The sequence below is a fragment of the Cucumis melo genome, chromosome 10 (assembly GCF_025177605.1).
Source record: "Cucumis melo cultivar AY chromosome 10, USDA_Cmelo_AY_1.0, whole genome shotgun sequence".
In the NCBI taxonomy this organism is placed as follows: Eukaryota; Viridiplantae; Streptophyta; class Magnoliopsida; order Cucurbitales; family Cucurbitaceae; genus Cucumis; species Cucumis melo.
In genome coordinates this window covers 2,544,651-2,559,683 of record NC_066866.1, presented here as the reverse complement: position 1 = coordinate 2,559,683, position 15,033 = coordinate 2,544,651, and the positions used below count along the sequence as shown (strand labels likewise).

The window sequence follows — 15,033 nt, the reverse complement described above, 5'->3', positions numbered from 1 at the left end:
AATAAAAAAAAAGTTTTCATTTGTAAGGCAAGTAATCACCTTCGAGTATATAATTTCATTTTCAATTGATAGATTAATTTTCGTCTATTTACATCGTTGGGATATTCTTTTACTATTTGAGTTAATTTATCTATTTTAATCTAATATTTTGAAAAAACTTTTTAATCTACATTTTTTAAGTTTAAGTTGGGTGAAGTTTTGAAATTCTTGGTGCTACAATTAAGGATCAAAGTAAGTTCATACTTAGGAAAAGCTATCATTTTTTTTTTCACTCCTACTAAATCATGGTCAAGCCTCACGCTTTGACCTTTTTTAGCTTCAACAACAAGGAAGAGAAAGGAAAAGGAAACCCCTTGTTGAGCTTGATTCCTTCCTGAGGGTTTTTGGGGGTTTAAGCCGCCGGCGGTGGAACGACGAACCATTCCTCCACAGCTTACCTAACGACATCGACACTGTCATCTTCGAATCCGATTGCTCCTCCGGCACCGACTAGGATGTCTACTTCGGAGTCGAAACTCCAAGACGCAGAATCTAACGCCGCCGCCAGTAAAACCCTGGAAGATCAACCACAATCGGATTCCGCAAGTCACTCTGATGAAAAATCTTCCGAGGAAGCAAGTCTATCAGGAAAGATTTCCGAGAGTGGAGGTGGAGACGAAGGAGGAGAAGACATAGAAGAGGAAGAGGAAGAGGAAGGGGAATGTGGGTTTTGCTTGTTTATGAAAGGCGGTGGTTGCAGAGATAGCTTCATTGCGTGGGAAAAGTGTATTGAGGAGGCGGAGAAGAACAAGGAGGATATTGTGGAGAAATGCTTTGAAGTGACAGGGGCATTGAAGAAGTGTATGGAAGCTCATCCAGATTATTACGAACCGATTCTGAAGGCGGAGAAAATGGCTGAGGAAGAAGCGATTATAGAATTGGAGAAGGAAATAGCTCCAAGTGCTTCCCAGGAAGATACGAATTCCGATGAACAGAAGGCCTCTGCGGGAGGTAAGTGAAGTTGGTTGCTGCTCGTTGGATCTGATTCTTGAAGCGGAAAAACATCATTTTGTTGAGAGTACTTTAGTTTCTAGTCGATCTTTTAACAGGCTGTGGAAGATATCTTCCTTAAACTCTTTGTCTTAGTGCACCTAAAGCTGATTCCTTTATCTGAAAGTATCATAGGAAAGAAGAGATCTTACCTTACACCACTTCTGATTTAATTCAAATTTCTGAATAATTATTCATGCCATTGTTGTTTAGTATCATTTTTCACAATCATATTCCCTAATGTGTCTTTGTCGTCTAGATTGAGGCTCCATCTGAATTCCCCCTTTCAGCTATGGTTGGAGACATTGGCAAAAATCATTACTTGTCACTTCATTTATGAACTATGTGTTCTTAATAAGAACTTCACTTGTGAACTGTGTAACACGTGATCTTTTTCCCTTTTAGAAACTTTCTGGTTTGTATGTACGAGAGTTGCATGGTTTAACCTTTCATCTGGACTTTGTGGAGACTAATTTGATGCTTTCTTGGTTTCCTGTGTGTGGCATGGGAACTAATTCTTGTTGACTGTTGAAAGAGGTGTATAACAATGTGTTGTGATTTAGAATTGTAACTGTATTTTGGTTATAAGTTCTGCTTTTGGTTCTTTCTATTTTTTTGATGTCAGAGATATACCTCGGGTAAAAGGGTTAAGGCTGCTAGCGTTTTCCATTTTCAGATTAAGCCATTGGTGTGAACCCTCCCTTTGTAGTGAACGGTCCAAAGTTTTTGACAAGAGAAAATAGAATGCTGTGGTAATATGGTGTATGATTTATTATAGGATCAAGTGATGTTCATTCTTCTTAGCGCTCTTAGAACACTGGTGGGATAGAGCCATCAGACTTTTAGTAGCTTTTATTGTGTCTTAGTGATAAATGTCGTGCTTATGAATTTTATATACGTTTGAAGCTTACAAATCCCCCTTTTCAGGATTTTATAGATCCTTTCCTATAATAGTTTAACTCACGAGTTACAGAAGTCTTTTGTATATTGACCACACATTGGTTAGAGTTTGTTACAAGCTTCTAATGTATGCGATTATCAAACTGGCATGAAAAAGTACCCTTGGACCTTCAAATGGTATTGATCATTCCAAAATATTGACGGAAAAATACTTGAAACTACTTAAGACAACATAACTCGAAGTAAAATCAATGGAAGCTTGAACATGTCCCTTCTTTATCTTCCTTTAAAGGTAACTGGTGTTTCGGCATTCGAATATTGGATGTTTAGTTACACAATTTTATCTTTTGCCAATTAGTCTGTCACTCTGAATTATATCAAGAAGAATTATGTTTAATTAGAATAGACCCTGTACTATTTATTGCATGAATGCGACCACTTAACAGTTGCAAGATGACGGTCAGAAATATCTACACTGGTATACTCTCCTTCAAACTTACAGCAAGGGGAGCCATTTGAGTGAGATGGATCAGTCAAGTCTATGGTTCTTTATCAAACTTTTGTGTACAAATTCCTGAGATATAGAGGTTGATATTAATGAGATTGTTCTTTTTAAGCCTGTTTTGTTGTCTCAGAAGTTCAATACAACTCACCCTATACGCATACACGGAAGTGTGCTAGATTAGGAGTTTGCTTTGATGCACTGCAAACGAATAGTTTTTCTTTTCAGATGTATACTGAAGCTTGGTGCCATACTCTTTAGGTCCATCTTATGCTACTCTTTAGGTCCATCTTATGCTACTCTTTAGGTCCATCTTATGCTACGTTTAAGGATGTTTTGAGTTGAATGGTGAGATAAGATTCTTTAGCTACTTAATTGAACACTTCGAGCTGCAAATATATGGTTGTTGCATGCATGTTTGTGCTTGTGTAAGTTGGTTGTCATTTCAGCTGCGGAGTATAAAACCCACATGTTTTTTCTTTCTTATAAAAAAAAAAAGGATTCAAAACTTCTCGTTGTAATGTAAACAGATTGAAGCTCAAGGATGCTAAGAGAAAAGATACAGAAGTACAACGTACAAGAAAAATATTAAATAACTAAACAACAGGCAAAGCTAATAGTCGAAAGCCAAAGCTTAATGTTGTTCTAGGAACAGTTGAACAATCATAAATATCTTGAACTGAGACTACTTCAGAGGATTTGCAAAGATGACCCAAGAAGAAGCCTTAACGAGCTGAATCAAACCAAGCAAGAGAACATTGGGAAGAGTTCTTAAAAGTGTGGCAATTCCTTTAGGCTCAAAGTCCAGAAAGTAATGCCTTTACGGCATTCATCCATGCTGATGTTGATTTACTCTTTAGGGTCCTCGTGTGTGATAAACATAGTATTGTTGAGCCCCAGAGAACATAGCCTCTACTGATGTAAAGACTGATCACTCTTCAGCCTTATTCCAGGGAAAAGTGCTAGTAGCATCTCTTTATTCCAGTTTCCAGTTTGTGAACCTTTCTTGTATATAATTACTGCAATTTGTGTTTGAATCTTTTCCATATTCTTTCTAGAATGAATAGGACTGTCTACCAGAGTTTTTACTTATAGTAGTATAGACAGCTTGATCAAGCAATCGTGAGAGGGCCAAAGATATTGCAATGGCGTGTTATTGAATATATTCGGTAAAAAAATTGTTAACATTTATTGACAAGTAAACTGTATATGTTGAAAGAATACTATCTGGAAAAACTTTAATCATCTTTGTCATCATCTTCATCATAGTTGAAAGGTAGCGGTACAGATTTGAATGCACGATACTTCCCAACATTGTTCAGATGCTCATTCTCCAACCTAAACCAAAAGGGTAAGTAGATAAGTCAATAAACCATTTAAGATTTTAGAAAGACTTGCAGATAGATTGAGGAAAGATCCCTAAAGAACTGATTCAAAGTTATACCTGAAGAAATTCCATATGCCACGACGAATGATCTCGAGGCTGGCCACTATTGTAATCAAACCTTGTGTATGCAGGAAGGAGAATTGAAAATCCAACACGGTTTGCAGCCAAGCAAACCTCAGTAATACATTCAAGACCTGCATTTGATTAACACGACGTTTGTTCAGATTACTATAATATGTTGATCTAACTTGCCTTTTGCAGTGATTATCCTTGTGAGAAACTAACCATTGCAACATAGTATACACTGTTGTGACCAACAAGTAGCTTGTCTCTCAACCATCGGTTTTTTGAGTGGCGCTGCAGAAGACCCCAGTCAATGGCGATGTCCCAATACGTGCATATGATGGCAGCAAGGGCTGAGAAAATTGCGGCTAGCACTTTCCACGCTATTACTCCCTTGTTCAGACTGTAAGCTGTCCTTAAGCACACAGCTACAATTGTCAAGAAGTACTTGATTCCATTATATCCCTGCATTGCGTCTTTCTCCTCATACAATCTCCTGAGACACTGCAAAAATGAGAACCCAACAAAAGTTTTTGTGTTAGTGAAATAACTTTTTACCCGATTTGAATAGAAATCAAAAGGTGGGTGATGAGAAGATTCAAACCTGAAGAAGACGTGACCAATATGGAATAACAGCTATGATAAAACTGAAAGTGTTGAATACAGTGTTAGTTCCACAAGTATTGCGTCGATGCTTGTAGTCTCCCCAACCGTAATAGCAAATGTAGAATTCCAAGCTACGAAGTGCTTGCACCTGAACCAATTCGAAATAATTGTTTGAGGATCCAAGTTACGGGTAAATTCTTGAACTGAAGAATCATGCAGCATATAGAAGAAAAAACCTTTTATGTAACTAACCTGGCTGGTTAACTGATCTGCTAAGAAGAAGTCGGGAAAGATAACCTGTCAAAGAAGTAAAGTATCTGACGTTAGAGGATAGTTCAACAACTTCCCTATAGATCGAAAGTATAAATCTCTCTTGTTTTGCATACCGTGTAGAGAGGAGCACATATACAGTGGTACAAAGTTCTTATGCAGAAGATGCGACTAGAGCGATATAAGATGTTGAGTGGACAAAAGAAGACTGCAATCACAACCTGCAAGCAAGGAAAAAGAGAGGATTTTTAGCCACAAGTTAATGGCTTTATGGCCAAATGAGGAGTTTTTTGTGAGATCAATCTTACAAGGAGCAAAACCAAAGGCAGAAGTTCAGTCACTGCTTGATATGACTGGGTAACAGAGTCCATCTCCATGTCAAGATTAGAAAGAACACAAGCTAAAGCAAGAGTTGCCAAAGCAAAACTGGGAAGAAGAACCTCTCGATAGGCCAATTCAGTGCCTTGTTTGAAACCAAATATGAAGGAATAATTCACTTGGTATCGCCTCCAAAAGTATATGTTTGCTGCATACATTAGTAGGTGCAAGACAACAAATCCGAACAAGCTGCATTAAACAAGCAGAGGATTGAATTAAAATACTACTGTTTTACCGTTATTGTTCACGTCTTTCCTTTCTTTCCATTTTAAGAGCGAAGTCTTTTTCCAACGAAAAATGATGGTCTTTTAATTTACCTATAAAGCGGAAACATGGTTTCCATATACTGAGTGCTGCCTTCTTTGTTTATTATATGTCGCGCTCGTGTAATAAAAATGAGGGCGACGACAAGAGCTATGGCACAACCAGCAAAGAAACCTGAAATATTTGTTCGAGCGAACCAAAAATTCGAACGTCAATGAACAGAATTTCTGATGTGAAGAAGTTGGAAATGAAAGCAATTCGTGATAGTTATTTACCAACTGAAAACGTAACTCTATGTCTTTCTTTCTTTGCTTTAGGTCTCAAAATGTTCATTCCTTTGGTGCGATTAGCATTGCAAAAATGTTTTATAAACGCAGCTTCCACCCTCTCCATTAACTTAGAAACCTGATTTAACGCCAATAATGTCATCAACAAAACTGGACATATTATCCAAATACATTTTTAATAGAACATAACATTGCAATTAAACGACAGAATACAAACCCTCCACCATACAAAAAAAGTTACCAATGTCTTTACTTATATTGAACTACGTTCGTGTCAGCAAAATCATTCAAACATGTGATAGTCGTGTTTGTACTTTGGACTCTGTTTTTTACCTTTCTGTCAAATTGGACTATTTCATATAATGCAATAGTAACATAAAGACAAAATTATTCAGACATGTGATAACTGATAACCATCTTTGTACGGACTCTGTCTTTTACCTTTCTGTAAAATTGGACTATTTCATATTCACACAATGCAATGGTAACATAAAGATAAAGTAAGAAGACAAGAAAAATTTGTCCAAATGGGTATTTAAAATCATTTAAAAAAAGGTGAGGTTGTAATTTTAAGAATTATATGGTAAATTGTAAATAATATATATATATATATATATATATATATAATGCAGTAGGTGGAATTGTTGAGAATTTTGAGTCTTAACTTCTTGAAAAAGGGATTTGCTACGAAAACAAACAAAATAAATAAACAAACAAAAAGTATAAGAAAGGACTGTCTGATAAAGTAAAAATAATTAATGGGTAGCTAAAGGATTTTGAAAAGTCAAGAAACCTCGTCAGAGCTCCCAAGATAAGAGCTATCCACCATCTTCATATACGACTTTCCAGCATCTCTTGATGTAATCTGCACCCATTATTTTCAAACAATATGATCCAAAAATTAGAACTATATATTTTTATGCTATTTTCAAAGCCTCGTCTCCTGAATATAATAAAGAATAATTCAAGTACTTGAATATTTACCTTATCATATTTCTTCATTATCTTTGAAAATGCCAAAGTATTCAAGAAGCTGTTTCATCAAAATGAAAATTTAGACAATTCTATACTATATATATCATAAGGAGAAAATGATCGATTTGGATTTTTTTCTTTCTAGTTTTTTAATTTTTGCTTTTTTTCTTTCAAGTAGAAAGATTTGAATTCCAAACTAAATTCCAAAATGGAAAAAAAAAAAAAAACAACACTATATTTTAGTAGAAAGTATGTGTTTATCGGTCTTTCTCAAGTCAATTTGGGACTATTTTCTCTTGTTTAAGTAAAAGATTTGGATTCTATCAACTAAATTCCAAAAACAAAAAATATTTTTAATTTTTTGTTTGGTTTTTGAAAATATGGCCAAAGAATAGATCACTAATGTTCTCAAAACTAAACAAAAATTCAAATAGTTACTAAACAGATATAAATTATTTAAGTGAGATATACCTGAAGCTCTTAAGTAGTCTTAGTTTGTGGTAAAACACAACAAAGGCCTTCTTGAGTTGGTTCTCAATTTTGTTGAGATTATCTTTGTTGAACTGAAGTTCAGAATTTTTGGGGAAATTGAGAAGGCCTTTAATGGTGGATCTTGGGGTTTCTGTAGTTGTGTTCATTGTTACACGATCAAGAAGTTCAAGTGGAGGTGGTCTATTTGCCATCATTTTTCTTGATTTCCCTTCACTATTATCTTCACCACCCTTTGATTTCTTCTTTTGATCTTCTTTTTCATCTTCATCCTCGTCTTTTGATGATTCGTTGTTCGGTTTATGACTACTACGCTCATTGTGGCTCGACCCTTCTTCTATGGAATCCATCGCTATATGAACTCTTCCTATACAATTAACGAAAATACGTAAATTCAAATGCTTGGTTTAAAAACACTTTTCAAAATAAGTCATGTCGATTCCAACACTTCAGTATATAAAAAAAAAATGAGCTGAGACACTGTATACCCAAAGTATCTACAAACCCTAACATGATTGGTTGAGTTAGAAAATGCTTCATTTTGATCATTGTAAGTAAAAGTACTCCTCAACCCCATGACCTATATATATATACACTAATTTAGAAGACTTACTGCTAGCTCTGACCCCAGAAGGAGTAGAAGATGATAAAGCAGCAGTTGAAACAGCAATATCAGTGGCCAGCCTTGTCATCTCCTCCGCCCGCCGGTCACCGGAGAAATCCCAAACACCTTCTGGATTCTCCACTTTTATTCTGAAAGCAATCAAAGCATTCATTTGCTTATTCAAAACACTTGCCTCCTTCACAACTTCCTCTACTTTTGCTTTGTAGAACTTGTCCACTTTATTGAATTCCCTATCCAACGACCTGAAATACACCAACTCATACTCTCCTCCTTCCTCGTCCGCCATCAAAAACGTCGTCCGATACTTCTTCGTCCCGTCCCGGTTCACCGCATTCACCAATATCGCCTGCTCCTCCACCCCATCCTGAGGTGAACCTGCATACATGCATCACAAAGTTATGACAATTCTTACAAAGAATCAAAGCCCAAACTTAATTCAGTAACCGTTAAAAATCATTCATGGTGACTTCTTGAAGGTGAAGATAAACTTATGTTATTACCAAACATTCTTTTCACCCCCGGTTTGAAATATAGAAAAAATCGAACAAATATATGTTAATTATTAATTGGAAAAGAAATGACATCCCACAGATTTGAACATAGAATAATAATTGCTGAAGGATGAAGATAAATGAGTAACAACGAACCTGCAGGGCTTGCTGGGTAGCTGTTATGGCCATGGCCATGGCCATGACCGTGACCATGGCTATGACTGTGACGGAGCGTTAACCCACTAAAAGCCCTGTAGAGAGTGAGGGTTCGCCGGAGCTGGCCGGAATGACTGGAGGGCTGGTTTCTAGCGTGCGTTTTGTTGAAAGTGTCAATTTGCTTCAAGAGGGATTTGAGAAAATCATAATCCATGTAAGCTTGTTGCCATTCCGGAACCATTTGAGCAGTAAATTGTTTGCCAAACTTCATATTTGATGATGATTTTGGTGAAGAAGAAACACTTTCGTATTTGCATAAAAAGAGAGAGAGAGTACGCTGATCGATCCAGCAGCAGAGATATAATAACAGCTGATGTTTTTAATTTGTAGTTTGATGATATATTTATGAGAATGAGAATAGTGTGGTGTAGTATGAGGAAGGTGGAGTATTTATAGAGAAAAGATTCCAAAGAAGAAAGAGACATTTCAAAAAGGTTGCATTGATTTGGTTATTATTTTATTGTAATGCATGAAATTTCAAAGGAAAAGAAAACACGCGTCCATGCACTAAGGCACAGAAAGAAAAGCTCACTCGGTTCCATTAATTCTTTTCTTAAAAATATTTGTAGTGCACTTTGCTTTCATTTTAAGACTTTTAAAACTGATTAATAGGGTGTTTTTCTTCATTAACCAATTTATTAAACCTTACACTCTTCACTTTCCAATTACAAGGTTACAATAATAATAATCAACAATATATCAGTATTTTTGTGTTTAATAAGTGATGATTAATATTTAAAAATAATTTAATTGATTTTTTTATGCATGAAATTATTTGTTTAGAAATAGGCTTATTGATACTTTTTTATCTTTAATTTTAAAATAAAAAATGGTAAAAAAAAAATAAAATAGAGCATTTAACTAAATATTTACATTTTCATAGAAAATTAAAATTTAATGAATTTTATCTTGTATAAATATTTTGTTAATTTTTTTCTGTTTTTATAAAACCCTTTTAAGAATTATATTATCTACAAACTTTTTTCTTTTGATTAAATTCAAGTATTTTTTTTCGTACGGGAAATTTATTTTCTATACGCATTTGTCAAAAAAAAAATTAGTAGATACAGAAAAAAAACATTAATATGTTATAAAATCACTTTTTTAAAACGAACCTAAAAATTGAAAATTGAAAATTCTTTTAAATGGTTGTTATATAATTCAAACATATATTTTAAATACTTCTAAATATTAAATAAGTAATAAATACAAATTTATGATTTTCAAAGACCAGTTAGATACAACTCTACAAGTAAATGAAAATTGTAATAATTCTCACAAAAAATTTGACTCATGAAAAAAGTAATAACTAGACTCTTACCTAGTGCGGCTATTCGCCTAGGTATCTTTTCCCATTCAAAATGCAACAAATTCCCTTCTATGTTGGTCAAATAGTTAGGTTAATGTTTATCAATAAGGTAAATATGCATCTATATCTATCTATATATATTCACAAACTAATTGTAGATAGATACAATTATGTCTTAAGATTGATCGAAAATAAATCATCAGATATGAATATAAATTTAGGTAGGAAAATGATATTTGAAGTTATAAAATCATATATATTAATATGTGGGGATTGGCATGGAAGAGTGAAAATGGGAAAAAGATGTGTATATAAATAACATTGACTGAGTGTCAATGAGATCATGATTTTCAAAGGGAACACTGTTCGATGTAAGAAACTTCGAAATTTTCGAAAACCTTTTGTCTTTGATTCTTCATATATATAATTCAACCAAACCAAAAGCAATAGAATTAATTAATAAAATTTGTTGGTCAAAAAATTGTAAAGAAATATGATAGCTTTTATATATAATATAATTTGAGGAAAACACCAAACCTATGTAATCTATATTTTGATGTTATTATTATACGACATGAAACAATCATACAAATTAATATTTTCTCCCCTAACGCTAACGTTAACAAAAGAAAATTCTAAAAATATTATTTATTATATCATTCAAAATCAACAAATTAATATAATTAGTAGATTAAAATAAATACTCTAACAATAATAATCTTAAAGATATTTTCAAACACAGCAAAAAAAATTGTAAACTATTTATAAAACATAGCAAAATCTATCAAATTCTCTTTACTACATTTTAGGTTTTTGCTATATTTTATAAAATAATTTCAAATTTTTTTTCTATGTACAAGAATTCTCGATAATCAAATGTATGACAACCTTTTAAAAAAATTACAAATTAAAAATATAACATATATTTTTTATAATTAGACTTGTATGTTCTATCAGCAAAGCCTAACTTTCAGCGATAGACCATAAATGATATAAGGGTCTATAATTGATAAAAATCTGTCGTTAAATAGACTTTAAGATGTGTCACTATGTATGTTTTAATTGCAACTCGTAAAAATTTAACGATTTAGATCTTTTTCTTCTAAACTTAACGTGATTGTTAAAATAAAAGTAAAACATTTTTTTTTCTATTATTTACTTTTCAAAGTAGTTCTATTTTTATGATATTAGGGTTCCTAATTTTTGTCACCACTTTTCAAACTAATATCTATTTAGATCATGTTTTCCAAAAATTACACATTAAAAGAATAGAGAGATAAGAGAAACAAAAAGAGAAAGAAAGAAAGGGAAAATCCATTTTCAACAAGTCAATTTTGTGCCGAACAAAAAGACTCTTTGGCTTTTTCCAAAAGCTAAAGTTGTAATAATTTATTTCAACCACTTTCTTTGACATCTTTTAACTTTTTTATGACTATCTTAATAAATAAATATCTTTGCTCTCTATAGTATTTTTGCATTAGAATTTTTCAAGGAATTATTTTTTTTTTCTTTTCATACTTCAGTTTGGAGGTTGGTTTCAGTTCATTCCAAATGTGGAAATTCCAATTATATATATATATATAATTATAAATTTCTCTAATCTTTTGTTACTTAAAGTTAATTACCACTAATCACCTTTTCTTTGGAAGAATAATTCCAATAACTTTTTTATCCCATTTTTTCAATTTGTTTGAAATGTAGACGTGTTGATCCGTTCATATTATGAGAGATTATCACATTTAATTATTGTGTAATTAATCAATGATTAAATGTTAAATTAGTTTTATATATAAATTGTGGTCATGCATGACTCATATCTCATTTCACCACATACGTAATAAATAATTTTCTTGGGTATTTGTTTAAATTTTTAATTCATTGTCTAAAATTGTTTTATTACTAACCATTAATCTAAAACTCTTTTGTTTTATTTGAATGTACTGCTTGAAGAGGAAAATAAAATATAAATTAAAAAAAAATAAACAAAGACGTAATTGTCTATCGAAACATTTGATCTTCACTAGTAATGTTTTTATAGCTATGGTTTAAATCACACTCAAATGAGTAAGTCTTTCGATAAAAATAATATTATAAACGCATAGTTTAATTTACATTATACCCGAGAAAATGTTACGTAATCAATTCAAATGTATTTAATTATAACGAAATAAAAAAGACGACATCACCTTCTTCTATGTGTGTGTATGTTATTACTTTTTAGCATTAAATTTGGATAGTTGTGAAAATAACTTTGCACACTTAGATGACATATACAAATTTTCCTTCTCTTCTTGATCAATTCATATATTTTTCTTTTTCTAAAATGACAAAAATTTAAATTGACTCTTAGTAATGTCGTCGTCAACCATAAAGTTTTATCATAAAAATGTTAAGTTGAAAGATGATTTCCTCGACGGTAAGGACCTCTTATTTTGGAAAAGTTTTAAATGGATACAAATGTTTCAACTGTAATATATATATTTATTAGAGGTACCGACATGTCGATAAACGTCTGCGTGTATAATAAAATTTGAAATTGTTTAAGTTTATTTTACTATATTTGAAATTGTTCTTGAAAATGACAATAATATTCTTAAAATAATTAAATAAAGGAGTAATTGTCGTAAATGGTTTATTTTAGTAACTATTACAAGCTCTTACATTTAATTTTGGAATACATATCACATAGAATACGAAAGAAAATATCTTATTTGTTTTAAGATTTTGGGGTCTAGTTTTTATTTAGTTCTCAAGTTTTGATTTTGGTTTTAATTTAGTTAAGTATTGAAATGCTACAATTTTATCATTAAAATTTGATCCCTCAAATTTAATATTTTATATTTTAAATCTCAATTCTTTTATTAAGTTCTTACGAACAAATATCGATGATATCAATATTTATTAATTAGTTTAAAGTAATTGTGAAGCAAAGTTCTAAATTTAGTTTAAAAAGTAAAGAAAAAAATGAAAATTAGTTAATTATAATTTATTTAATCATTCTAAACTTATTCTCACCTTAATATATAAAAAAATAAATATTTAGTAAAAGTTTGAGATTAAAAATTTAAATATTAAAATTTAAAAATTAAAATAAAAAATTCAAATACTAAAAATAAAATTGTAACGTTTCAAAACATAAAAACTAAATCAAAATCGAACTCAAAACTTAAAACCTAAACCAAAATCGAACTCAAAATTTAAAAACTAAACGCGTAACTGTTATTGATATAAGTAAATTAAATCGATAGACGTGTCATTTTTCTATAGAATATATACCTAATATATTCTGTACTGACACGACAAAATATTTTTGGGGAAAAAATGACATAAAGCTGTTATTTAATATAAGATTCCATGCCTTATTAGGTATACTAAATGGATCATTAGATTAATTGCCACTTTAATTTAAAGACTGCACTACTCTTCAAACATAATTATAATTTTTAAACAAGCACATTATCCATGAGGAATACATACATACATACATACATATATATATATATATATATATATATATATATATATATATATAATTCTTTATTTTTTCATCAATATGCTCCAATTTAAAAATACCCACATGGGTTTTAATAAATTAACTCAAATTCTTTTAGTAGAATGATTATTGTATAGTGGAGATACGTATCAATTACTTTCTTCAATTAGCTAAATATTAACTGTTTTAGGTTTAAAATTTTAGGATCAATTGATGATTTAAGATGATATTAGAACAGTACGATCTAAAATATCCTATATTCAAATCTAAGTGAATAGGAATAGAAACGTTGAATAATATATAATTAAACTTATCTTCATCTATCAGTTTAAGCTTTTGGATTGATATTAATGTGAGTAAACACTGTGTAGAAGAAAGTATCGTAACCCAATATATTGTGATCTATTAATAGATAGTCATAGGGAAGAAAATCTATAAATATATATCATTGACAATGTCCGTGACTAATAAGAATAACAAATCTCATAAATTACAATATAATGTTATTTTAATCTCGTGGTAAAAATAGAATATTTTGAAAAGAAAGATCGAACTTAGGTGAAGCTAAAATGGTACAGTCAATGGTATTGAAATTAGGGACATTTCAAACAAGTAGATGAGGCATACTTTTTAGTCAAAGTAACACTATAATTATAAAATATGAGGCCCCCAATCTCCTAGAACCAAAATGCTATATTATTAAAAAAAAAATCATTTTAAATTTTTTGTCTTAAAACGTTTTTAAATTACCTTTTTAATTTTCAAAAAATATAAAAGTTTTAACTCTAAAATGTTGGAAGTAAATGTTAAAGAATTTTCCACCCACTAGTACAGAGATCATTTGTTTGAATTTGTTTAGTTTGCAAAATTTCACAAATTCTCCCAAAATTTCAAAAACACCTTATATCAAATTGATAAATAGTAAAATACAAATAAGTACAAATTGATTCCAACATTTAATTGTTAATATGCAAGTAGAATAAAGGAAAAAATATATGAAAAAGATATTGATTAATAGTAAATTGGAGGATATTTTTAACAAAAAGGTATAAAATTTAGAGATATGTGGAATAATTTGACCACTAAACAAACAGTAAGCATGCATGGATTTTGAATTGGATCTACGTCTTCAAAGAAAAGAAAATCAAGATTTTCCATTCTGGCATCCTCCATGGTCAGCATTTCAAAGCTTCTGGCGGCCTTTATTTTAACTTAATATCAACTTACTAAACCAATACAAAAAGAGTCGTCTCTCCCTATCTTTTTAGCCAAATGGTAAGAATACGAAATAATCCGTTATTTACTATTATACTCTTAAACTTTTAAAATTGAATCATCAAATTTACACAGTCGTATAAATTATATAGTCTGAGAATTTAATTTATATTTTATATAGTCTAATTTTTATCATATTTTAGGAGTTGTTTATCGATTTTTTATTTCCAGCTCCAAATTCCCACCAATTCATTGACATAAAACAGAGCTATGACTGTTTATATTTTTTTAATAGCAGAAACTGGACTTATTCTTAAGGAATTACGTTACCCTTTCAGAATTTTTCAAAATTCTAAACTTCAGAGCCAAAATGTTGACCAGCAGGGAAAGAAAATGGTAAAATCAAATCCGTATACTTTTCATTGATTGATTGGTAGAAGATATTGACATAGTATATTGAAACAGAGCAGTGAAATTAGTTGAGTTAGAACTTAGACCAATGGCTGCTTTTCTTTTTGTATGAACTGTGGGCTC

General features: G+C 31.2%; 2 protein-coding genes across 2 annotated transcripts; one reads left to right on the top strand and one right to left on the bottom strand.

Annotated features, from left to right (window-relative positions):
• Positions 1-266: 266 nt before the first annotated feature.
• Positions 267-1,411, top strand: LOC103489149 (uncharacterized). The gene has a single exon (XM_008448172.3). It carries the CDS (start codon positions 495-497, stop codon positions 996-998), a length of 504 nt encoding a protein of 167 aa, XP_008446394.2. The 5' UTR covers positions 267-494; the 3' UTR covers positions 999-1,411.
• Positions 1,412-3,569: 2,158 nt separating this feature from the next.
• LOC103489148 (phosphate transporter PHO1 homolog 3-like) lies at positions 3,570-9,025 on the bottom strand. Its single transcript, XM_008448171.3, has 14 exons — positions 8,423-9,025; positions 7,764-8,150; positions 7,133-7,517; positions 6,671-6,719; positions 6,480-6,551; positions 5,675-5,804; positions 5,453-5,573; positions 5,066-5,324; positions 4,874-4,978; positions 4,740-4,784; positions 4,486-4,635; positions 4,104-4,385; positions 3,876-4,012; positions 3,570-3,769 (listed from the first exon to the last, which is right to left on the bottom strand). The coding sequence occupies exons 1-14, from the start codon at positions 8,691-8,693 to the stop codon at positions 3,670-3,672; spliced, it is 2,493 nt and encodes an 830-aa protein (XP_008446393.1). The 5' UTR covers positions 8,694-9,025; the 3' UTR covers positions 3,570-3,669.
• Between the last annotated feature and the right edge of the window lie 6,008 nt (positions 9,026-15,033).